The 22,490-nt window shown below is 36.4% G+C and overlaps 1 protein-coding gene across 3 annotated transcripts in view; it reads right to left on the bottom strand.

The window, feature by feature from the left end:
• Positions 1–1,763: 1,763 nt before the first annotated feature.
• The window catches only part of LOC114326570 (protein mini spindles), a 141,078-nt gene continuing 120,351 nt past the window's right edge, over positions 1,764–22,490 (bottom strand). For all 3 annotated transcript variants that reach the window (XM_028274965.2, XM_028274967.2, XM_028274966.2), the window contains exon 26: positions 1,764–3,786. In XM_028274965.2, coding sequence (XP_028130766.2) covers positions 3,629–3,786 — 158 coding nt within the window. In that variant the 3' untranslated portion in view covers positions 1,764–3,628. The remainder of the gene's footprint in view (positions 3,787–22,490) is intronic.

Raw genomic sequence — 22,490 nt, 5'->3', positions numbered from 1 at the left:
AGGTATGGCACGAAGGACTTAAATAAAAATTAAGCAGGATTTTGCCAAGACAATACACAGAATTATTGGAATGTTATATATCAGAGAGAGTTTTTAGGGTTAAGCAAGAAGAAGCCTACTCGGAACTAAAGGAAAACAATGCAGGTGTACCACAAGGTAATGTGATAGGACCGGTCCTATACATATTATACACTAGTGACATCCCTGAAGTAGACCATAACACAATAGCTACTTTTTCTGATGACACTACCGTTTTAGCCGTAGGTAATAATAATACAGTAGAACCCCGCAAATCCGAACTAATTGGGTGACAGCCTGTTCGATTCCGAAAAGTTCGGATTATCCGAAAGTAAGCCTTAACTAGTAGTTCAAAGCTTTCATTGTGATTTTGAGTAGCCAAACGTTCTCGCAAGAGTGTGGACAATATTTTTGGACTCAAGTTGACTACGAGAGAACCAAAGTAAGTTTGTGTTTAACCTTTATAAACATTTTATAAACCTATATATTAAAGTATAATATTTATTTTTAAGAAATTTTAAATGTCAAAGTCCTAGTAATCCTAAGTTGTCCAATTTTCTGGCTTTACTCTGTATAATAAACATGTTTTTAAGTTTTTGTCTTGAATTTTTAAATTTTTTTCTCTTTCCGTTGGTTTGGATTTGCCCAAAGTTCGGATTCGCGGGGTTCGGATTTACGGGGTTCTACATAATAATAATATCGTATGGCATTTTTGCCGGGGAGATCCTTTCGGGCAGTTCCGGCGCCATTTACATCTTTAACCCTGTTTTAAGTAACTAGTGCCGATGTACACTAGCCCTTCGCCGTAGGTGAAGACCATGAAGAAGCAGCAAGAAAACTACAAATCTCTGTTAACAGACTTAACAAGTGGACTAAACGCTGGCGAATGAAATTAAACGAAATGAAGTCAGTGCATATAAATTTACAAACAAGAAAAAAACAATACATTCCTGTTAACGTAAATAATACTCAGATACCATACGCCGATACCGCAAAATATTTGGGTATTACACTAGACGCTGGAGGGCCCATGTTAAAAAGAAACGAGAACAGCTTAACATGAAGTATAAAAAAATGTATTGGCTATTGGGAAGACAATCTACTCTCTCGATCTACAATAAAATACTTTTGTATAAACAGATTATAAAACCTATATGGACATATGTCATCCAGCTATGGGGCTGCGCTAGTAATACCAATTTAAACATCATTCAACGATCCCAAAACAAAGTACTTAGGAACATTGTCAACGCTCCATGGTACTATAGGAACAGTGATCTCCATAGGGACCTAGACATGGATACTGTTAACAAGACCATAGAAAAATTTCCCAAGAGTCACGAACAACGACTTCTTCAACACGTCAATGTTGAGGCCATCCAGCTCCTCGACAACACGGATCTAGCTAGAAGACTCGAGAGGAAGAAACCCTTCGAGTTAGTTAAGTGAAAAATAGTGCACGGTGCAAGTGATGGTACAAGTTAACATTTGTGCAATATATTAACAGAAACTAAAGGGTACTATTGAGTTTGTCCTTAGTCTTAAGTTTTTAGTAGTAATTTAGGTTAGAAATAAGTTGTTCATTGATCACATTATTTGATCAGATTGTAATGTTCTTAAGCACCTTATTGGTGTTTAATAAATTTAAAAAAAATCTTATCGGTATTATGACAAAAACGGGGTTGTTCAAATCAAGTGTCAGCTCCGGGATAAATGTATGACAATTGTACAAATAAATAGACACATTATACTATTAAGTTTATTTTTATTAAAACTAGTGAATATTTAAACGGACAATTTATACATACAATAAAAAAGTACTTATCCTTATCTAAAAATAAGATTACAGGCACTCAGTATAAATAAAAGCTGGATAAAGATAGGTAGGTGTATCACTATTAGAATCGACCTCAGGATTAATCAATATTATATCATGTTATAGTCCAAGAGGCAGCGCTGAAAAATCTCTTTGAATTTACTAAAGCTAGATTTTTCACAGTTGATTACTGTGATTGTGTAGAGAAACATACTGCGGTCGGTCAAGCGAAACGTAGAACAGGGGTTACTGAGAGGGTATCAAAGTTGTTTTCCTACGAAGGTAATTAAATCCATTTACTAAGGCTGAACATCAGTACACACATTGTACATTAAATATAAATAAAAGTTATTATAGTCGGTCAGCTGTATGACGGGACAGAGCCGGTCGGTCGGCCCCAGTGAATGTACATGGTTATTCACTATATTTTGACCCCCTTATAAACTGCTTTATTTACAGAATTAGAAAAAAATGTAAGATACAAAAGTTATTCGATTTTTAAATTATGATTTTTTGACATATATATCGAGGGGTTCGAGCGAAAACCCGATAACTAAAAATAACATTGTTTCGAGATAATCGCGATTAAAGATTTTAGGAAGTTTGAAAAAGTTTTCAAATCGTCATAGAAAGTTTAATGACGATTTGATTGAACTTCCTATGACGATTTGAAATCTTCTTCAAACTTCCTAAAATCTTTAATCGCGGTTATTTCGAAACAATGTTATTTTTAGTTATCGGGTTTTCGCTCGAACCCCTGGATATCGTACTTGTGACGTCATCCATCTGGGCGTGATGACGTAATCGACTATTGTTTTAAATGGGAATAGGGGTCGAGTGCTAGCTCATTTAAAAGATTATTCAATTTCCTATTCAGTAATATAAACATTAACATGATTAATTATACAGGGTGTCCAAAAATTTTTTTTAATTAAATTAATTGTTTAATTAATAATTCAAAAAAAATTTTTGGACACCCTGTATAAATAATGATCTTAATGTTTATAGTACTGTATAGAGAATTGAATAACCTTTCAAATGAGCTGGCACACGACCCCTATTCTCATTTAAAAAAATAGTCGATTACGTCATCACGCCCAGATGGATGACGTCACAGTACGATATATGTCAAAAAATCATAATTAAAGAATGGAATAATTTTTTTATTTTAAATTTTTTTCTAATTCTGCAAATAAAGCAGTTTACAAGAGGGTCAATATATAGTGAATAACCCTGTACATTCATTGGGGCCGACCGACCGGCTCTGTCCTGTCATACAGCTGACCGACTATAATAACTTTTATTTATATTCAATTTAGAATGTGTGTACTGATTTTAAGCCTTAGTAAATGGATTTAATTACCTTCGTAGGAAAGCAACTTTGATACCCTCTCAGTAACCCCTGTTGTACGTTTCGCTTGACCGACCGCAGTATGTTTCTCTACACAATCACAGTAATAAACTGTGAAAAATTTAGCTTTAGTAAATTCAAAGAGATTTTTCAGCGCTGCCTCTCCGTCTATTAATAGTGTCAACAACATATCTTTTGCCAAGAATAAACGTTCGAGAAGTCTTAAAAACAGATACATATAATTAAATCGAATTAAAACGATGTATGAACGACTAAAATGTTATGTCTATCACAAAGTTAGAGAAAAATAAATAGGCTACACATGAGTCATTGTATAAGAGTTGAATTACATCAATTTCTGTTATATATCTGTTCTACATATTAATGGGAAATTTTTGCGTGTATCTCTAATGTAACAGGACGTTTTACTGCTAATACATAATTTATTCTGGGATTTCTATATTTTTTCCTAACTTTAATTGATCGAAGAGCTGGTTCCACATATCCAGCCTTTCTTTATAATATTCCGGACTTTTTCGTAGGAGGTCATTCCCTGGGTTCTGCAACTCTGCCTTTTCTTGGTTGTGCTCATTAACTTTTTCTGAAAACAAAATATATAATCTTCTTTAATATGTCTTATGACTTGAGTAAAAATGAAAAACAAGTTACACTTATTAGTGTAGGAAACAGAGGTTGAACCTTGCAAAATGGACACAAGTCCGGTTTTATTTTTTTTTCTGTTATATCAAGGGGTGCTTATTATAGGACTAACTTTTTCTGAAAAAACTTCGCCCCGGAACCCCCCTTTTCACCCCTTTAAAGGGGGTAATTTGTGGTTTTTGCGGAACGTAGCCCTTCCTGTACCTTTTACAAAAATTTTTTTTATAGAAATATGAAGAGGACTATATTTTCTACGATTTATTTCCCGACAGCATATGTCTATCATCCACCGTTTAGCGGGGGTGGAGCCCCAAAGTTGACAAGTTTTTAAAAAAGATGTTTTTAAAAAAATATATTTTTCCCTAACTGTAACGGAAATTAAGAAGAAATCCTGCGGCGATTATTCACAAATAAGTGACTGATTTTTTGGTATATATTTCACTTAAGAGTAATTGCCCTATTTTTAATTACAGGGTGTTACATTTTAAAAAACCCCTTTTTATACCATCTGAACCGTTTATACTAGAGTAAAAAGACTTTCAGCGATTAGCCATGTACTGGTGCTATTTACAAATTTGTATAATGCACCCCCATTTTTTCCCCGGAACCACCCCAAAAAAAAGAAGAATTAATAAATAAAGTGATTTTCTTGGAATCATTCACACACAATGCCCTTTATTAATATGCTTCATATATCAATTTGTGCACGTTATTATTACCCATGCACGGACACCAAAAGCGATTTCCTAGTGCAACCCCTGTAGCCAAAAAAAATAAATAAAATGGGGGGTTGAAATTTTTTTTTGTTTTTTGCTTTTTGATACATATGGGCATATGCTTAATCAATAGTGCTTTTCAAAAATATATATAGTTATTGCAACATCCCTGCGGAAACCACCTTTATCATTGAAAATATACTGCAGAAACTACCCCTATCCCTTGGCGAGGATGTTTTTACGATTTTCTCATTACCTATGCATTCTTTTTAAACAAAAATTATACAAGGTTAAAGACCACAATTCGTTACGGCACAGTGGCGCCGTAAACCTCATATATGCTTCGGCGGGCTCCAGTTTTTTTTTCGTCATCTGTTCGTTTTATTGATAAAGTACTTGTGTAAAATAAAACAACACAGTGTAACCTACAAATTATGACCCATGCACATTTTACAATCTTTGCGCCCCAAAGCCACAGTGGTGGCCCAAAATCAATTTTTGCATATTTTCGCCACCTACACGCATTTTATTGCATTAATGCTACCTTAATAGCACAATATTCAACCTTAAGTGGTCGCTAAGCACTGGCGGATCCAGGAAGGGGTGATGGGGTTGATTACCCCCCCCCTCTCAAACCAAGTGATATTATTTTTAAAGATTATAAAAATATTCATTTATTTTTATAGAAATACTTATATTATTATTTTTATAAAAATGGCGTACTTTTTATGCTTTAGCGACAGTGGCGGATCCAGCATCATTAAGAGGGAGGTGCCAATTGGTTAAATTTCTATAAAATTAAATTAATATTTTTATAATCTTTAAATAATATAATATCACTTGGTTTGAGAGGGGGGTGATCGCCCCCATTACCCCTCCTGGATCCTCCACTGCTTAGTGACCTCTTAAGGGTGAATATCGTGCTATTAAGGTAGCATTAAGGCAATAAGATGCGTGTAGGTGGCGAAAATATGCAAAGATTGACTTTGGGCCACCATTGTGGCTTTGGGGGGCAAAGATTGTAAAATGAGCATAAGTCATAATTTGTAGGTTACACTGTGTTGTTTTATTTTACATAAGTACTTTATTAATAAAACGAACAGATGACGAAAAAAAACAAAAACTGGAGCCCGCCAAAGCATATATGAGGTTTACGGCGCCACTGTGCCGTAACGGTTGCTTATACGAAAAAAATGAATAGGACCTAATTTTCAGAGTAAATAGTGGTCTTTAACCTTGTATAAGTTTTGTTTAAAAAGAATGCATAGGTAATGAGAAAATCGTAAAAACATGCTCGCCAAGGGATAGGGGTAGTTTGTGCAGTATATTTTCAAGGATAGGGGTGGTTTCCGCAGGGATGTTGCAATAACCATATATATTTTTGAAAAGCACTATTGACGAAGCATATGCCCATACGGATCAAAAAGCAAAAAACAAAAAAACTTTTTCAACTCCCCATTTTATTTATTTTTTTTTGGCTACTAGGAAATCGCTTTTGGTGTCCGTGCATGGGTAATAATAACGTGCACAAAATGATATATGAAGCATGTTAATAAAGGGCATTGTGTGTAAAGGATTCCAAAAAAATCACTTTATTTATTAATTCTTCTTTTTTTATGGGTGGTTTCGGGGAGAAAATGGCATTATACAAATTTGTAAATAGCACCAGTACATGGGTAATCGCTGAAAGTCTTTTTACTCTAGCATAAACGGTTCAGATGCTATAAAAAAGGGTTTTTTAAAATGTAACACCCTGTAATTAAAAAAAGGGCAATTACCCTTAAGTGAAACCTATACCAAAAAATCAATCAATTATTTGTGAATAATTGCGGCAGGATTTCTTCTTAATTTCCGTTACAGTTAGGGAAAAATATATTTTTTTTAAAAACATCTTTTTTAAAAACTTGTCAACTTTGGGGCGCCACCCCCACTAAACCGTGGATGATAGACAGATACTGTCGGGAAATAAATCGTAGAAAATATAGTCCTCTTCATATTTCTGTAAAAGAAATTTTTTGTAAAAGGTACAGGAAGGGCTACGTTCCGCAAAAACCACAAATTACCCCCTTTAAAGGGGTGAAAAGGGGGGTTCCGGGACGAAATTTTTTCAGAAAAAGTTAGTCTTATAATAAGCACCCCTTGATATACCAGAAAAAAAATAAAACCGGACTTGTGTCCATTTTGCAAGGTTCAACCTTTGTTTCCTACACTATATTGCAATGGACAAATTTGGTCTTTATAGACGAAGTATTCTTTTTCTCATGATCATCTTTCAGTGCGTCACAGTTTTTCGATTTCTTTCTAACGCATTAAATTGTATGTGACAGAAAAAAGGCACGTCTGAGATTACAGACAGTAAGTTGTTATTCTAGTTGTCGATAGATGGCGCCATAATAAAAAAAATATTTTTTTTTTAATTAGATAATAATATTACAAATATAATCTGTATAATTTATAAGACTATACAAATCAAAGAAAATACCATTTTATAAATGCAAGAAACAAATTTGATTTTTTTTTATTCCAAATTGAAAATAAAATATGACAACTGTCAGATTTAACTAAAATGTCATGTTAGAATAAATGTCATAAATGTGTATTATCACGGACTTACCCTTTTTCCTATCATTTGTTACGCACTGAAAAATGCTCATGAAAAGGACAATATACACACACTTTTACATAAGCATTTGTTAAAAATATACATATGTACCTACGTATAATATACGTATATTATGCCTTCACTTTTCCCTACATAGTGATATTTATGCTTATGGATGTGAAACGTGGACCCTCTCAACTACTGGGCCTTTATTCTTGAATTTCAGGGAGTAGAAATGGTAAGAGACAGTGACGTAAAAGTAAGCCTGGCTTACTAAAACCGAAAATGCTGTATTCTTGAAAAAATTCTCTTAATCTTTGAGAGAAACGTCAATCCGCAAGAGAGTACATAATAATTTCTATTGGTAGTATGTAAGAGAAATTGGAAATGAGAACGAAAATAACATTAATTGTTAATTTAACCAAAAGACAGTTGAAGGCAACAGATAACCTGATGCTCTCAAAAGGTCTAAATCATGCTGCAGCATATGCTTATCAATTAGTGCAGTTGAAAAAGTCTGTAAGTACTACCAATACCCAAACAGGAAGAATATAGAGCACTGTACAAAAGGAAATTGGAGAAAAGCACAAAATCAAATATGTATTAGTAAAAGTAAAGAGGAACTCAAGCTATCAAAGCTCTAAAAGAAGGTGAATCGATAATATTACCAGCTGATTAGCGCAACGCAACTGTAGTTATGAACAAAAGTCAATATCAGGAGAAAACATAAGAATTTGTCACAAATGGATCTTACACAATACAATCAAAGGATCCAACCAAATCACTGGAAAACAGAATATATAAAACTTACTAAGGAAGTAAAACTTCACTTGTAGGTAGATGGTATATAAATTTATTAAAATTTTTATCTAAAAAGATCCAAATTGGATTGAAGTGGGTACATCTATAGTACAAAAAACACAAACGTTTTCGGACCAATCAGTCCATCATCAGGTTGAAACCTAAAATAAGCAAACCACTGTATAAAAAGGCCAAGTTAAAATTGTGACTGTTAGAAAGTTAGGAAAAATTAAAACATGTGGTTACTTACTTTAGATCCAAAGTAGTTGGAACTAGCTACATAGTTAGGTCAAAAGACCTTAGTATTACAAGAATGAGAGGATTACAAGAATTCTTGTAATACTAAGGTCTTTTGACCTAACTATGTAGCTAGTTCCAACTACTTTGGATCTAAAGTAAGTAACCACATGTTTTAATTTTTCCTAACTTTCTAACAGTCACAATTTCAACTTGGCCTTTTTATACAGTGGTTTACTTATTTTAGGTTTCAACCTGATGATGGACTGATTGGTCCGAAAACGTTTGTGTTTTTTGTACTATAGATGTACCCACTTCAATCCAATTGGGATCTTTTTAGATAAAAATTTTAATAAATTTATATAGCATCTACCTACAAGTGAAGTTTTACTTCCTTAGTAAGTTTTTTATTATGGTACACAGCCAATGAGAGGAATCTTTTCCTTTATAGAATATATAAAATACTAGACAAACTTAAGTAATCCCTGACAAATCACCAGAAAAGAACACTAACACCCCATTAAAACAGGACACCATGCCTATATAGAGTCCCAAAATACACAAAGAAAGTGTACCACTCAGACCAACCTGATCTAGAAATAAGATTAAGAATATAAGACGCCAGAAAATTTTTAGAAAAAATCAAAAGAATGATATGAATGATATGATATCGAAAAAAACTTGAAATCGTTTATATATTTGGTCGACTGATCTCTATGCAGTTGAGATGTGGTCCCTTAAAACATAAATAAATTGGAAGCCTTTGAAATGTGAATCTACCGGAGAATCCTCAAAATTTCATGGATATCGTATACCTCAAACGAAGATATGCACAGCATTCGGCAGGGAAGGAGAACTTTTCAACACAGTGAAAGTTAGAAAAACATCATACCTAGGCCATATGCTGAGAAATAATAAGAACCAATATGCTCAACTAATAGTGAAAGTTTTAATGGGAAATAAGCCACATTTTACTAAAAAATGATTTTATTAACGTTTCGACGCCCAAAGCGAAGACGTTTCTGAACCAAAGGCTAAGACGAGCCTTTTTGACATGAATATGGCAGCGGCTTTAGACAGGTATAAAGTTTCCGATCGTGAAGCTGTAAGGCTTATCATTCCTATTGCTGCCGCACTTGGACATGATCCTGCGGATTTACCGCTTTCAAGAAGTTCTGTAAAAAGGAAACGAGAAGCAGCAAGACAGAATTTTTCAACAGAGATTAAATCAAACTTACGACATCAAAGAACCAATTGTTGTTCATTGGGACAGCTGTCCTGCCCGACATTTTATGAGAAACTACTAGGGTGCGGAAATTGGCTAGTGGAACAGGTTTGAACAGTGGAGATGCAGTACTTAAAACTCTTACTCGATGATAAAGTCATCGGTATCGGCTTTGACACAACAGCCGTCAATACTGGTCTTAAGAGTGGTACATGCACTTTCCTTGAAAATAAGCTGAATAAAGAACTTCTGTGGTCGCCATCACATAATGGAAATCATTTTGAGCAAAGTATTTGCATTATGTTTGGGACCTTCAAGCTCTCCTGCAATTCCCATATTTAAAAGGTTGAAGGAATCATGGAATGCAGTTGATCGATCAGATTACAGACCACTAATTTTTCTCCCTGGAGAAGCTGAGTTAAAAACAGTGCCATCGAGTCTTTGCTACATCATCTTAGTAAGAAAGACCAGCCTCGAGATGACTACCTCGAACTTATTAAACTGACGCTGATGGTGTTGGGACAACCAATAGAACAAATTCACTGGAGAGCACCTGGACCTATACACCACGGTCGGTGGATGGCTAAGCTTATTTATGGTAAGTACAGCGTCATTGATGAAGATATAGCTAAAACTATCAAAAAAGCCTTGCAGCCACATTTGTGGTACCTATCTGACGAAATGGTCGGGTTATCACTTTTTTCCAATAAAGTGAGCCTTGAAAACAAAGTGAGCATAGTGAATAAGATGTCTGTTCCGGCACCGGCAAGGATAATTAGAGGAAATACCGATTTCCTAAGTGATGAATGTGAATTGGCAGATTTTGCTAATATTCTTGTTCTCATGATCATTTTTCAGTGCGTCACAGTTTTTCGATTTCTCTCTAATGCATTAAGTTTGATGAGACGGAAAAAGCGGTAGCTCCGTGATTAAACACAAAAATAATGCAGCATTACAATGGTTATATACATAAGATGTCTATTCCTAACCTACGTTTGATTCGTTGATATTTAGAATGCGCGTTTTTTCTAGCCAATCAAATACACGTATTACGAACATTTGACGAAAACTTCGTCCATTTTGGCCATTTTTTAGAAGTGTCAAAGAGTCAAGTGACGGTTATTATTCAGGTCAGTATTTTGTGTACCTGTCATTTTGAAATTTCGAATTCGACTTCCCTTGTGCTTCACAACGTTTTTGTGCATTATTTTGTGTTTTGGTTTAGAATTTAGTTCGTTAAAAGTTAGTTTTGTTGTTCTGAAGCTATTTCCTTGTGGCATTTTTATGATTAATTATTTATATGGGAAATAAGCCACAATTAAAATGAAAAAAATAATTTTATTAACGTTTCGACGCCCAAATCGGGTGCCGTTGTCAAAATACAAAATATTACTAAAATAAACTAAAGTGTTGTTGCTAAGGAAGATCAAAGATCAAAAATCAAAAAAAATCAAAGAAGCGGCTCTAATTATGCTAAATGAAACCAATTGTGTCACAAATTCCTCGGTAGAATGCAGTAGGATGTGGTTACCCATACTGAAAGAGGAAGTCAATAGAAAGAAAATACCAAGATTAGTAAGTCAATAATATCGAGCTAGTACATATTTTATATTTTAGTATTACTTATATATCTAGTATTATTAATAATATTTATAATTTAAACATGTTACAAGTCAGAATTTGGTATTATTTTTTGAGAGTAAATTAATGTAAGACCAAATACTTACGATGTCGGGATAGTATCACAGGGTTTTTCCTGGTTTTCCCTTGTGATTTACTATGAAGTCTCTAACGCGAGAATTTTACTGTCGTTGCATTTGGTTGTCTTTTTAAAGACATATCACATGCTATAATTTTTTATGACGGATATTCTTGAGTTGGGGTTAATTTCATGTAATCGAATGAACTATCTTTCAGTAAGTCGTCCCAGGAACGCAACTCATAAATATTGGCAATATCATTTTAAAGTCTTCTACTTTAAAATGTATAATATATGTCTGAATTGCCAATATAAATGAGTGAGATTAAATAAATTATTAGAAGAATTTTTTTTGCTTAGCAACAACACTTTAGTTTATTTTAGTAATATTTTGTATTTTGACAACGGCACCCGATTTGGGCGTCGAAACGTTAATAAAATTATTTTTTTCATTTTAATTGTGGCTTATTTCCCATATAAATAATTAATCAGTTAGTTTTGTATTTTGGTTTAGAATTTAATTCGTTAGAAGTTAGTTTATACTCCAGGTCTTTATGCAAGAAAAATATCCATAGCAAGGAGACGTAACTCATGGCTGAAGAACCTTAGGAAATGGTTTGCATGTAATAACAATGAATTATTTAGAGCCGCGGTTTCAGAAATAAAGATCGCTCTGATGATTATCAACTTTTGAAGCGGAGACAGCACCTAGAGAAGAAGATAAAAACACAGTTTATGGATAGTTGTGTGTCATTTTTTAATGTTTCCATATTTATAAATTTAATTAACAATATTGTTTACTTTTTAATTTTATTCCCCTTTATAAAAAATACCTACATGTTAACATATTGTTGCAATTCTAGATGGGTTCAGGGATAAAGAGAATTGTTACTCTGTTTTAACAAGTTTATTAAAATTCCTAATAAACTAAAGTACAAAAATAAGTCCTCCAAAATTCAAACGTGACAAAAACAATTATTATGACAAAACTTCTAAATTGACAAATATATCTGTCAGATTCCTTATTAGTCTGACTTACTCCATCTACTTACACCTATGCTAGGTGATTTATAACACCGCCCCCTTCTTTCAGGCTGTTCGCCCCGAACAGTACCTAAATGGACCAGGTCGGTGGATTCTGCCCTTCATAAGGACACAGTCTCTCTAGGTGGACGACCTTCGGCTTACTTCGTGGCGTCAGTTGCACCCTATACACAAGGTCGTTTATCTTCTTAATGACCAGGTACGGTCCCTCCCAGGGCCGCTGCAACTTGGGACTTAGACCTTTCCTTCTCGTTGGTTGGTAGAGCCAAACTGCATCACCTTCCTTGAAACTAACAGGTGTGGATTTCTTATCGAACCTAACCTTCATCCGGTCACTGGTGAGTTGTAGCTTGTTTCTGGCGAAATCGTGGACCTTAACCAGTCGATCCTTTAGACCGCTGACATACTCGGGAAGTGTCTCTTGACCCGCCTCTCCGTCTGGTACATTACTATGTAGGAGATCGATGGGAAGCCTCATCTCTCGACCAGTTAACAGCATTGCTGGAGTGTAACCAGTTGCATCATGTTGGGAACTTCGGTATGCTAGCAGAAACAGAGGCACCAGTTTGTCCCAGTCTCTCTGGTTTTCGTCTACAAACAGGGACAGGTAGTTGTTGATGGTCCGGTTATGTCTTTCTACCATGCCGTCGGATTGAGGATGGAGCGGTGTTGTTCTGGTCTTCTTAATTCCTAACAAAGCCATCATGGTCTTCCAAACTGCCGATTCGAAGTTGCGCACCTGGTCAGAATGAAGCAGAAGTGGAACACCATGTCGGGAAACGACATTCTCCAGCAGGGCTTCACCAACTGTGACTGCTTCTTGGTTGGGTAGTGCAACTACTTCAGGCCATTTGGAAAAATAATCCATAGCAACCATCAAATATTTGTTTCCTGATGCTGTCTCTGGAAATGGTCCCAAAATGTCTACAGCAACTCGTTCCCATGGAGTTCCAGTAATATATTGTTGGAGTTTTCCCCTAAGTCTTGTTTTGGGTCCTTTCTTGGATGCACACAGGTCACATCGTTTACACCATTCTTCCACATCTTGCCGACAATGAACCCAATAATATCTCTCACGGACTCTGGCCAGAGTCCTATTGATTCCAAAATGTCCGCCGGAGCGACTATCGTGAAGTTCTGCAAGCACGTCCTTAACACATGACCTTGGGAGAACAACTTGGGGCACTGTTATTGTTCCATCTGGACTCTCCCATTTACGAGTGATGATGTCATCTCGTAGACACAGGGAGTCCCACTGAAGCCAATAGCCCTTAACTGCTTGCCCATATTTTGCAATCTCCTGCCACTGTGGTCTAGCTCCGTGGTCCAGCCACTCCCGAACTATTTTTAGATCTGTATCTTCCTTTTGTTCAGCCTGAAGGTTTTCTAGAGCTTCTTCGTCATTTCTATCCTCTATGGTTCTCAACTGTAGAATCTGGCCATCTCGTTCTTCTTGGCGGTCGCAGAATCGACAGTTCCTCCCGTTGCATGGTCTTCTCGAGAGACCGTCGGCATTCCCATGACTTCTACTCGCTCTGTGACGAATTTCAAAATCATAAGTCTGTAGTTTCTCCAGCCACCGAGCTATCTGACCTTCAGGTGTCTTGAAATTGAGAAGCCATTGCAAGGCAGAATGATCGGTTCTTATCAAGAATTTTCTGCCATAGAGGAACGAATGGTAGTGTTCTACTGCTTTGACGACTGCCAATAACTCCTTTCTGGTGACACAGTAGTTTCTTTCTGCTTTTCCCAAAGTTTTGCTGAAGTATCCTATGACGCGTTCCTCGCCCTCTTGTACTTGGGAAAGCACCGCCCCGATACCATTTTGAGAAGCATCTGTATCAAGCACGAAAAGACCCTGTTCTTTCGGATATGCCAGGATTGAAGCCGTAGTCAATTTATGCTTGAGTGTGGTGAAGGCAAGCTGGCACTCTGGTGTCCAGTCAAATGACAGTTTTCTCTCAGTCAGATTATGGAGAGGTTTGGCAATCTTACCAAAATCTTTCACGAAGCGACGATAGTAACTGCAAAGACCAAGGAAGCTTCGGATATCGTGTTTGTTTCTTGGTGTGGGCCATTCCTGTACTGCTTTTATTTTCGCCTGATCTGCTGCAATTCCTGAGGATGAAATTACATGTCCAAGGAAACTAACTTTTTCTTGGAAGAGCTCGCACTTTTTGGCATTTACTTGTAGGTGAGCGTTCCTTAGTCTGGTGAAAACTTCTTTCAAATTGGCAAGATGTTCGTCGAAATCTTTTCCGATGACCATAATGTCGTCGAGGTATACCAGACAGATTTTCCATGTAAGTCCTCTAAGTACTAGCTCCATTAAACGTTCAAACGTGGCAGGTGCATTACACAATCCGAATGGCATCACTTTGAATTGGTAGAGCCCATTTCCAGCAGAAAATGCGGTCTTCTCTCTGTCTTCAGGGTGTACTGCAACTTGCCAATAACCGCTTTTGAGGTCCACAGTGGAAAACCATTTCGACTCAGCCAAGGCACTAAGTGTATCATCAATACGGGGTAGTGGATAGCTGTCCTTCTTGGTAACGCTATTCAGCCTCCTGTAGTCGACACAGAACCGCGTTGAGCCATCTTTCTTGGTTACCAACACCACTGGAGAAGACCAGGGGCTACTCGACTCTTCGATGACATTCTCCTTTCGCATATCTTCAAGGATGGCAAAAGCTTCTTTTTGTTTTGCAAATGGAAGACGTCTTGGTGCCTGTCTTATGGGGTTGGAGTTGTCAGTGTTAATCCGATGTTGGACTAAGTCAGTGCGGCCAGTTATTTCTCCTTTAAAGAATATGTCACTTTCGTTGTTGATGAACTCTTCTGCTTTTTGGTATTCATCTTCAGATAGATGTCCCCATGACTTCTTAAGATTTTCCAAAATTTCAGTGGAGAGTTGGTGTGTACTGCTAGCTGTTGGCACGTTTTCTTCTATTCTGGTCACTCTTACAACTGGCTCGCATATTCCAAGCACTTGGCCCTTTTTGAAAGTAATTTTATTGCCATTCGGGTTGGCCACCCTTACTGGAACGGTCTGCTTATCCCCATCTACCAAACATCTGGCCACAATGACGCCCTCGTGAATCTGCTCGTCTGGTTCTAATAACATGGCTCCCAAGCCACCAGATGCATCAATTTGTGCAACCACGATCTTTTCACTGTTAGGAGGGATCTTCGTGTCTTTTGCTACTAACATCTTTAGCCCATTGTGCTGCTTTCTGGAGGATGACAGTAGAATTTCTTCATTGCCGACGACTAAGGTCCTGTGTCTGACATCTACAATAAACCCATGTTCGGACATAATGTCGACACCTAGGATGAACTCGTCTACGATGTCGGCTACTAGGACCACTACTTCTATCTCGATGTGTCCCAGCTCGATTTTTACGCAACTGTCCCCATAAACAGTAATGTTTTCGCCTGTCGCTGTCTCTAGTATGGGAGATTTCGATATTATTCGTGTAGATGACTGGTCCAGTAAACGTTTACTCATAACTGACCTAGTTGCCCCAGTATCGATGGTAAAACTGCATCTGTCGCCATTGAGAAGTCCATCGGCAACTAAGCTTTCACTACTTCGTCTTATTGTGGATATTGAGAATCTGGGAGCTTGGGACAGGTCAGCCAACGTGCGCCCCTTGACGTTGACTTCTTTTAGTTTTCCGAATTGCGTTGATATTGTGGAGCTTGCCTACTAGGGTGGAGCGAAAAAATCAACTTTTAAAATTTAAAATGCCTGTATGCGGAAAAGTGGTCTGCATATTTGTTGTAATACCCTGCAAAATTTCAAATCGATCGGACTTCGTTTAGCGGTGCCCCCACTACTTCGAAATTTGAGGCTATTGGCCTCCCACTAAAGTAATGCGCCGATGCGCCCGCCTTCGTTAATACTTACTTGGTTAATTTTGGTAGTAGTTCGATTCGAGAGCAAACTGCGTTTCTTGTATTAGTATCAATTTAGATGCAATACAGTGAACCGTTGTTTTATTCTGTGTTGTTAAACTGTGTCCGTGAGATCCGTAAAAAAAGAAAACATGCCTAAAACACGAACAGACGTCGCTTGTTGTGTTTTTGGAGCACCAAGGAAGTTTAAAGACAATATGTTACCGACCTGTGCTGATGTTATCAGAAACTTTTTGTGTATTCGCCAGTTTATGAAAGAAGCTGCAGCAAATAATGCTGAACCAACTGTTAGTGACATTAATGAAATTCTTCTTGTTGAATTAAAATTGCTGTGGGTTAAAGCATCCATTCCGATAATATCCGATCAACAAATTAAATCTAAATTAAAGGAATTACATCAAAAATACAGAAATATTAAAAAACCTATGAAAAGTAGAAACTCAGCCAATATGCAAAGAAAGGTTAAAGATTTTAGAGATTTATTGGAAAAGAAATTGTTTGATATTGCATCATGCAAATGTTCTGACTATTTATTATGCAAATGCAAAAATAAAATACCGGCTCGAGAGCATGACTTCATTAAAGATCAGAGGCATGATAGAAAAATGGTAATTGGTTCGGTGGATAAAGTAATTACCAAAAAACTAGAACGCTCTATTTACCGGAAAATTGTGGAAACACAATCTCCAATAGCTACATCTTCTTCATCAAGATCCGAAACACATCTTCCAGTAGAACAAATTATAAGTGAGTCTTCAGATGAAAGTGCCACAAGTGTCTACGAGAAAAATACAAAAACCGGAACAAAAGACGATTTACCGAATACAAAAAAAACAAAACAAATGCGAATTAGTTTGCCAAACTTAGCTCAAGCATGCGATCGTACAGGAGTATCTGATAGAGTAGCATCCATAATAACAAACTCGGTGTTGCAAGATCTAAGTTTCATCTCGGTAGAAAGTCATGACAAAATCATAGATCGGAGTAAAATTAGGCGGGAGAGAAAAAAAAGGCGCAACCAGATTAAAATTGATGATACAAAAATTTTTAAATTTCTTCATGGAATCTATTTTGATGGTAGAAAAGATAGAACTCTACAAAATGAAATGAAGGATAATAAATACTACAAAACTACCATATCTGAAGAACATATTGTCTTAGTCTCTGAGCCCAAGTCAAAATATATAGGACATATTAGTGTATCGTCGGGTAGTGCAGAAGAAATCAGCAAGACAATGTTGGACTTTCTAAATAAAAATGTAGACCTTGATAATTTGGTAGCTGTTGGATGCGACGGAACTGCTGTCAATACAGGTATTCACAATGGTGTTATCCGTAAAGTAGAACTTGCAATTGGTCGATCAATGCAATGGTTTATTTGCATATTACATACCAATGAACTACCTCTGCGCCATCTAATAAAGCACTTGGATGGAGAAACTACCGGACCACGTGAGTTTTCAGGACAAATTGGAAAAGGACTACAAAACTGCGAGCATCTTCCTGTAGTTAAATTTGAGCAAATTCGATCAGTTTTACCCAAATATGATGCAAAGGAAATCGAGAAGCTTAGCACGGATCAGAAATATTTATTTGAAATTAGTAATTCAGTATCTAACGGTAAAATCTCGAGTGACTTAGCAAGAAGACAACCGGGAAAAATTTCACATGCTAGATGGCTAACAACTGCAAGCAGAATTCTTCGTCTTTACGTAGCAACAGATCCTCCTTCGGAAAACCTAAAATCTTTGGTATGCTATATACAAAACGTATATGCCCCACTGTGGTTCGAGATTAAAGCAAGACCATTTTGTTTTGATGGACCAGTACATTTATTTAATTTAGTAAAAAGGACGAGGTATTTGTCACCTGAACTGCAAAAAATAGTGGACAGGATAATACAAATTAATGGTTATTTTGCACATCCTGAAAATGTGTTGATAGCAATGCTTTGTGATGAACGGCAGCATATCAGAGAGTTAGGTTTGCGGCGAATCTTAAAATCCAGAAACTCCCATGAAATAAGAAAATTTAAAGTCCCAGAAATTAACTTTAACGCAAATGACTACATTGAAATGATTGACTGGCAACAATTAGTGATAAGCGAACCTCCAATGACAAAAAAAATTTCAACAGAAGATCTAAAACAGATGATTAAAGATGTTCCTGAAGAAATGGAGATACTACGTTTTCCCTGTCACTCCCAAGCTATAGAACGCTGCGTTAAGTTGGTAACAGAGGCATCCTTAAAAGTATGTGGGCCTGAAGCAAGAGATGGCTTCATAAGGTCCCAAATAGTTTCCCGACAAGCATTACCTAAATTTAACACAAAAGTTGAGTTTTTAGCTAATCTCAAGCATTAAATCATAAACGTTTTAAAGGTGGGTGGGTGGGTGGAACTCGAATTGCAGCCACCTCCTCGTGGTGAGTTCTGGGTTGTTTTCACGGAAAACAAGCGAAGAGCTGCAAAAAAAATCACTTTATTTTAATTTTTAGGTGGCTCGGGGCACCGGAAAAAATTATCGCATCAAATTCATTTTTTGCAAGCTACTTACACTACACGTGAGACCACTTTTCCACATACAGGCGAAAAAATTTGAGAAAAAAAAATTTTTGTTTTATTTTCACGTTATCTTAATTTTTAGGTGGCTTGGGGCACCGGAAAAAATTATCCCATCAAATTCATTTTTTGCAAGCTACTTACACTACACGTGAGACCACTTTTCCGCATACAGGCGAAAAAATTTGAGAAAAAAAAAAATTTTGTTTTATTTTCACTCCACCCTATTGCCTACTGTCCTCTGATCTTGTACGTTGTCTGCAATCACGTTGAAGGTGGCCTATCAATCCACAAAAATAACACTTTGGGCGCCCCTGACGTTTTTGCTTCAAAGATTCGGCTATTGGGCCAAGATATTTCTCGAATTGGGCGGCCAACACCTGGGACAACGTATTTAGATCGCCTTCTTCCACTTCAGCAAAACCTCTTATTTGATGGACTTTGCGTTGATGGCGGGACACATTCTTCACGGCTTCGTACTCCAATGCTGCGACAATAGCGTCCTTCAATATTTGGTAGCGTCCTCTTCCTAGTCGTAATGTTTGCTGGAGGTCTACATCTCGCAGGCCATCAAGGAAACATTGGATGGTAAACTGGTGTAGAAACTCTTCAGGGGCTTCGGGCCAAGCGAGTCGTGCCATCTTTTCTACTTCTGCTCCGTATTCTTGCACAGATTCGTTGGAGCCTTGGATACGCACTTTTAGTTGGCTCTGGTATACTTGCTTCAAATATTGGCTGCCGTATCTTAGTTCTAGAGCCGATACGACAGTCTCATATTTCTTTTGTGCGTCCTCTGGAATGTTTTGGAGGATTTCTACAGCCTTACCTCGAAGTGCTAATATGAGAGCAGTTGCCTTCTGTTCATTTGTCCATCCATTATTCTGTGCAGCAGCTTCGAATTGTCTTCTATACACTGGCCAGGATATCTCGCCGTCAAATGTAGGAGGCTTAATTATTCCGTTGACAGGGGAACAAATCACTTCTGGTTTACCTTCAACTCTCAGTTTCTGGGACTTTTCAACCTCTAGGCGGATATTCTCAAGAGTTCTCGTTACCTCATCGTGCCTTTTTTCTACTAGGCCTCTTGTTACTTCAATCTTTTTAATCATGTCTTCTTTTGTCTCTTCGATTTCTTTTTTCATATCTTCTTTTGTCTCTGCGATTTCTTTTTTCATATATTCTTTTGTCTCTTCGATTTCTTTTTTCATATCTTCTGTACTCACTTTTGAAGTCTCTATTTTTGAGATAAGTGTCACGAGCAACTCTCTGTCTTCTAGACGACGTAAATTTTCTGTTTCTTTTTCTTCCTGCCGACGTTTGTCTTCATTTTCTTTTTCTTCCTGCCGACGTTTTTCCATGGCGGCAATCATGTCTCTAATTTCTTCCATCGTCTCGCTTCTTGTTTTCACCATATAAATTCTCTTAATCCCACTTTACTTCTGACACCAATTGTTGCAATTCTAGATGGGTTCAGGGATAAAGAGAATTGTTACTCTGTTTTAACAAGTTTATTAAAATTCCTAATAAACTAAAGTACAAAAATAAGTCCTCCAAAATTCAAACGTGACAAAAACAATTATTATGACAAAACTTCTAAATTGACAAATATATCTGTCAGATTCCTTATTAGTCTGACTTACTCCATCTACTTACACCTATGCTAGGTGATTTATAAAAATCAAATCTACTAAATTACTAATTACAGTGGTACCTCGACATACGAGGGTAATTCGTTCTGTAACCTTGCTCGTATGTCAAATTGCTCGTATGTCAAAGCAATTTTCCCCATTGAAATTAACTGATATGTTATTAAATCCGTTCCAGCCCCAAAAAAAACCACCTTAGTTGTTTTTGTTAAGTGATTTTAAATAAGAAAAATGTTTTTACAAGAATAAACATTAATTTATAAATAACAAAATATACATACATAATCTGTAAAAACATAAGAAAAAGTGAGGTGCTTACGGAAGCGCTAATTTTCGTCAGTTGTTTCCGCTATTTTCGTCACACTTTGCTCATTTTCATCTGCAGCTCGTTTAAAAAACTGTTCAAAGAGGTTTGTTTCTTCCTCCCTTTCATAAATCGCTCGTGCCTTCTCACATATATGATGCTTTGTGTTAAGGTTCCTCCTTGAAGCTGCTTCTCTGTCACCCACACTATCAGTAGTTTCTCCATCTTTTCATTGAGGGAGGTACGGAGCTTGGAAATTATTGTAACGCCCTTAGCTGGCATTATACCATTTATCACCTCCTTCAAGTTAGAAATAGGTAGTCAAAAAGAGGCATGAATTTTATTAAAAGCTGTTCCTCGTATCTCAAATTTTTCTCTCATCTCAAAGCAAAACATCGCTCGCTCGGCGGCTCGTATCTCAAAACACTCGTATATTAGGGCGCTCGTATATCGAGGTACCACTGTAGTTTAATTCCACAAGCTTTTCACCTATGGCTAAGTACGATTCTGGCATCTGTCAGATTCGTCAATAATTACATGAAATAAGTCTCGACACACCCAATACAGTATATGACGTCATAATTAATGACACACTGAAAAATGATCATGAGAACAAGAATAGTAGAAAAATGTTGTTGTTTACTAAGCTAAATATTATGAAAAGCTTTTTAAACAAGCACCCAAGTGAATGGGAACAGGACCCAGAGTTTAAAGAGGCAAAAAATACAGTAAATAAAATCAAAGGTCAATGACATCGCAGAAAGAGACGTAAAACTATTTCAAGATTTTAACAAACTCATAACAAATGATGAGGACGAAAAACAGCTGTTACTGCAGATTGTAGAGGCTAATCAAAAACAAGTCCTGACTAAAGCAACAAAGAAGGCCCTTCTAGAAAGCCTACAGAAACCATCCATTTCCAAAGACAAAATTTAAAGAGTTCAGTTTTATTATGGTCTTCACCATAAAATGTACATATTTTAACCATGGGTTCCAATGTAAAATAAACAAATAAATTAAGTTTTTGTATCCCAACATGTCTTGTAATTTTTTCAAAAATCGATAAAAATATTTCCATTATTTAAACAGTATTTAGCACTGCATTCCAAGTGACTTATGGCTTTCATATTTTGGCACCTTACTTCTTTTTATCAATTAGAAAAGAATTTTTGGGTCCCTTGGCTTTTACATTCAACTTGAATTTTTCACATAAGATCTTGAACCACCCTAATGGGCAATATCTACAATAAGTTTCAATTAAAAGAGCTTCTGAGAGAACAATGGACACAACTACTTACCTCAAGCAGACATTAACAATTCGGAGCATGAACAGTAGATGTAGAGCTGTGATAAACCAACGTGGTGGCCATACTTTATTTTAAGTTTATATTTCGTATTTTTGACATTTTATGGTGGTATGTGAAACATGGGTGATTTGCAATATATTTTTTTGCTCCATTTTCTGTTTTTTTTTGCAATTTATGGTTTTTGACATATTAAACAACAATTTAAACTACAAATTTTGTATTACTTTTTTTAAGCTGATTACAGATAAACAAAATACGTCTATTTATAAAAATATCCCTAGACTTTTGCGTTGTGTGTATATGTCTGAATTGCCGATTAAATTGAGTCAGATTAAATAAATTATTAGAAGAATTTTTTTACTAAGCAACAACATTTTTGTTTAATTCATTAATATTTTTTGTATTTTGACAACGATACCCGATTTGGGCGTCGAAACGTTAATAAAATAATTTTTTTAGTAAAATTGTGGCTTATTTCCCATCAAAACTAGTTAATTGCAAAAATACCACAAGAAAATAGCTTCAGAACAATATTAATAGTGAAAGGAAAGATCGAGGGAAAGAGAGGACTCCGGAGGGAAAGACT

Source organism: Diabrotica virgifera, chromosome 3, assembly GCF_917563875.1.
Source record: "Diabrotica virgifera virgifera chromosome 3, PGI_DIABVI_V3a".
Lineage (NCBI taxonomy): Eukaryota > Metazoa > Arthropoda > Insecta > Coleoptera > Chrysomelidae > Diabrotica > Diabrotica virgifera.
This window is presented reverse-complemented; position numbering and strand designations above follow the sequence as displayed.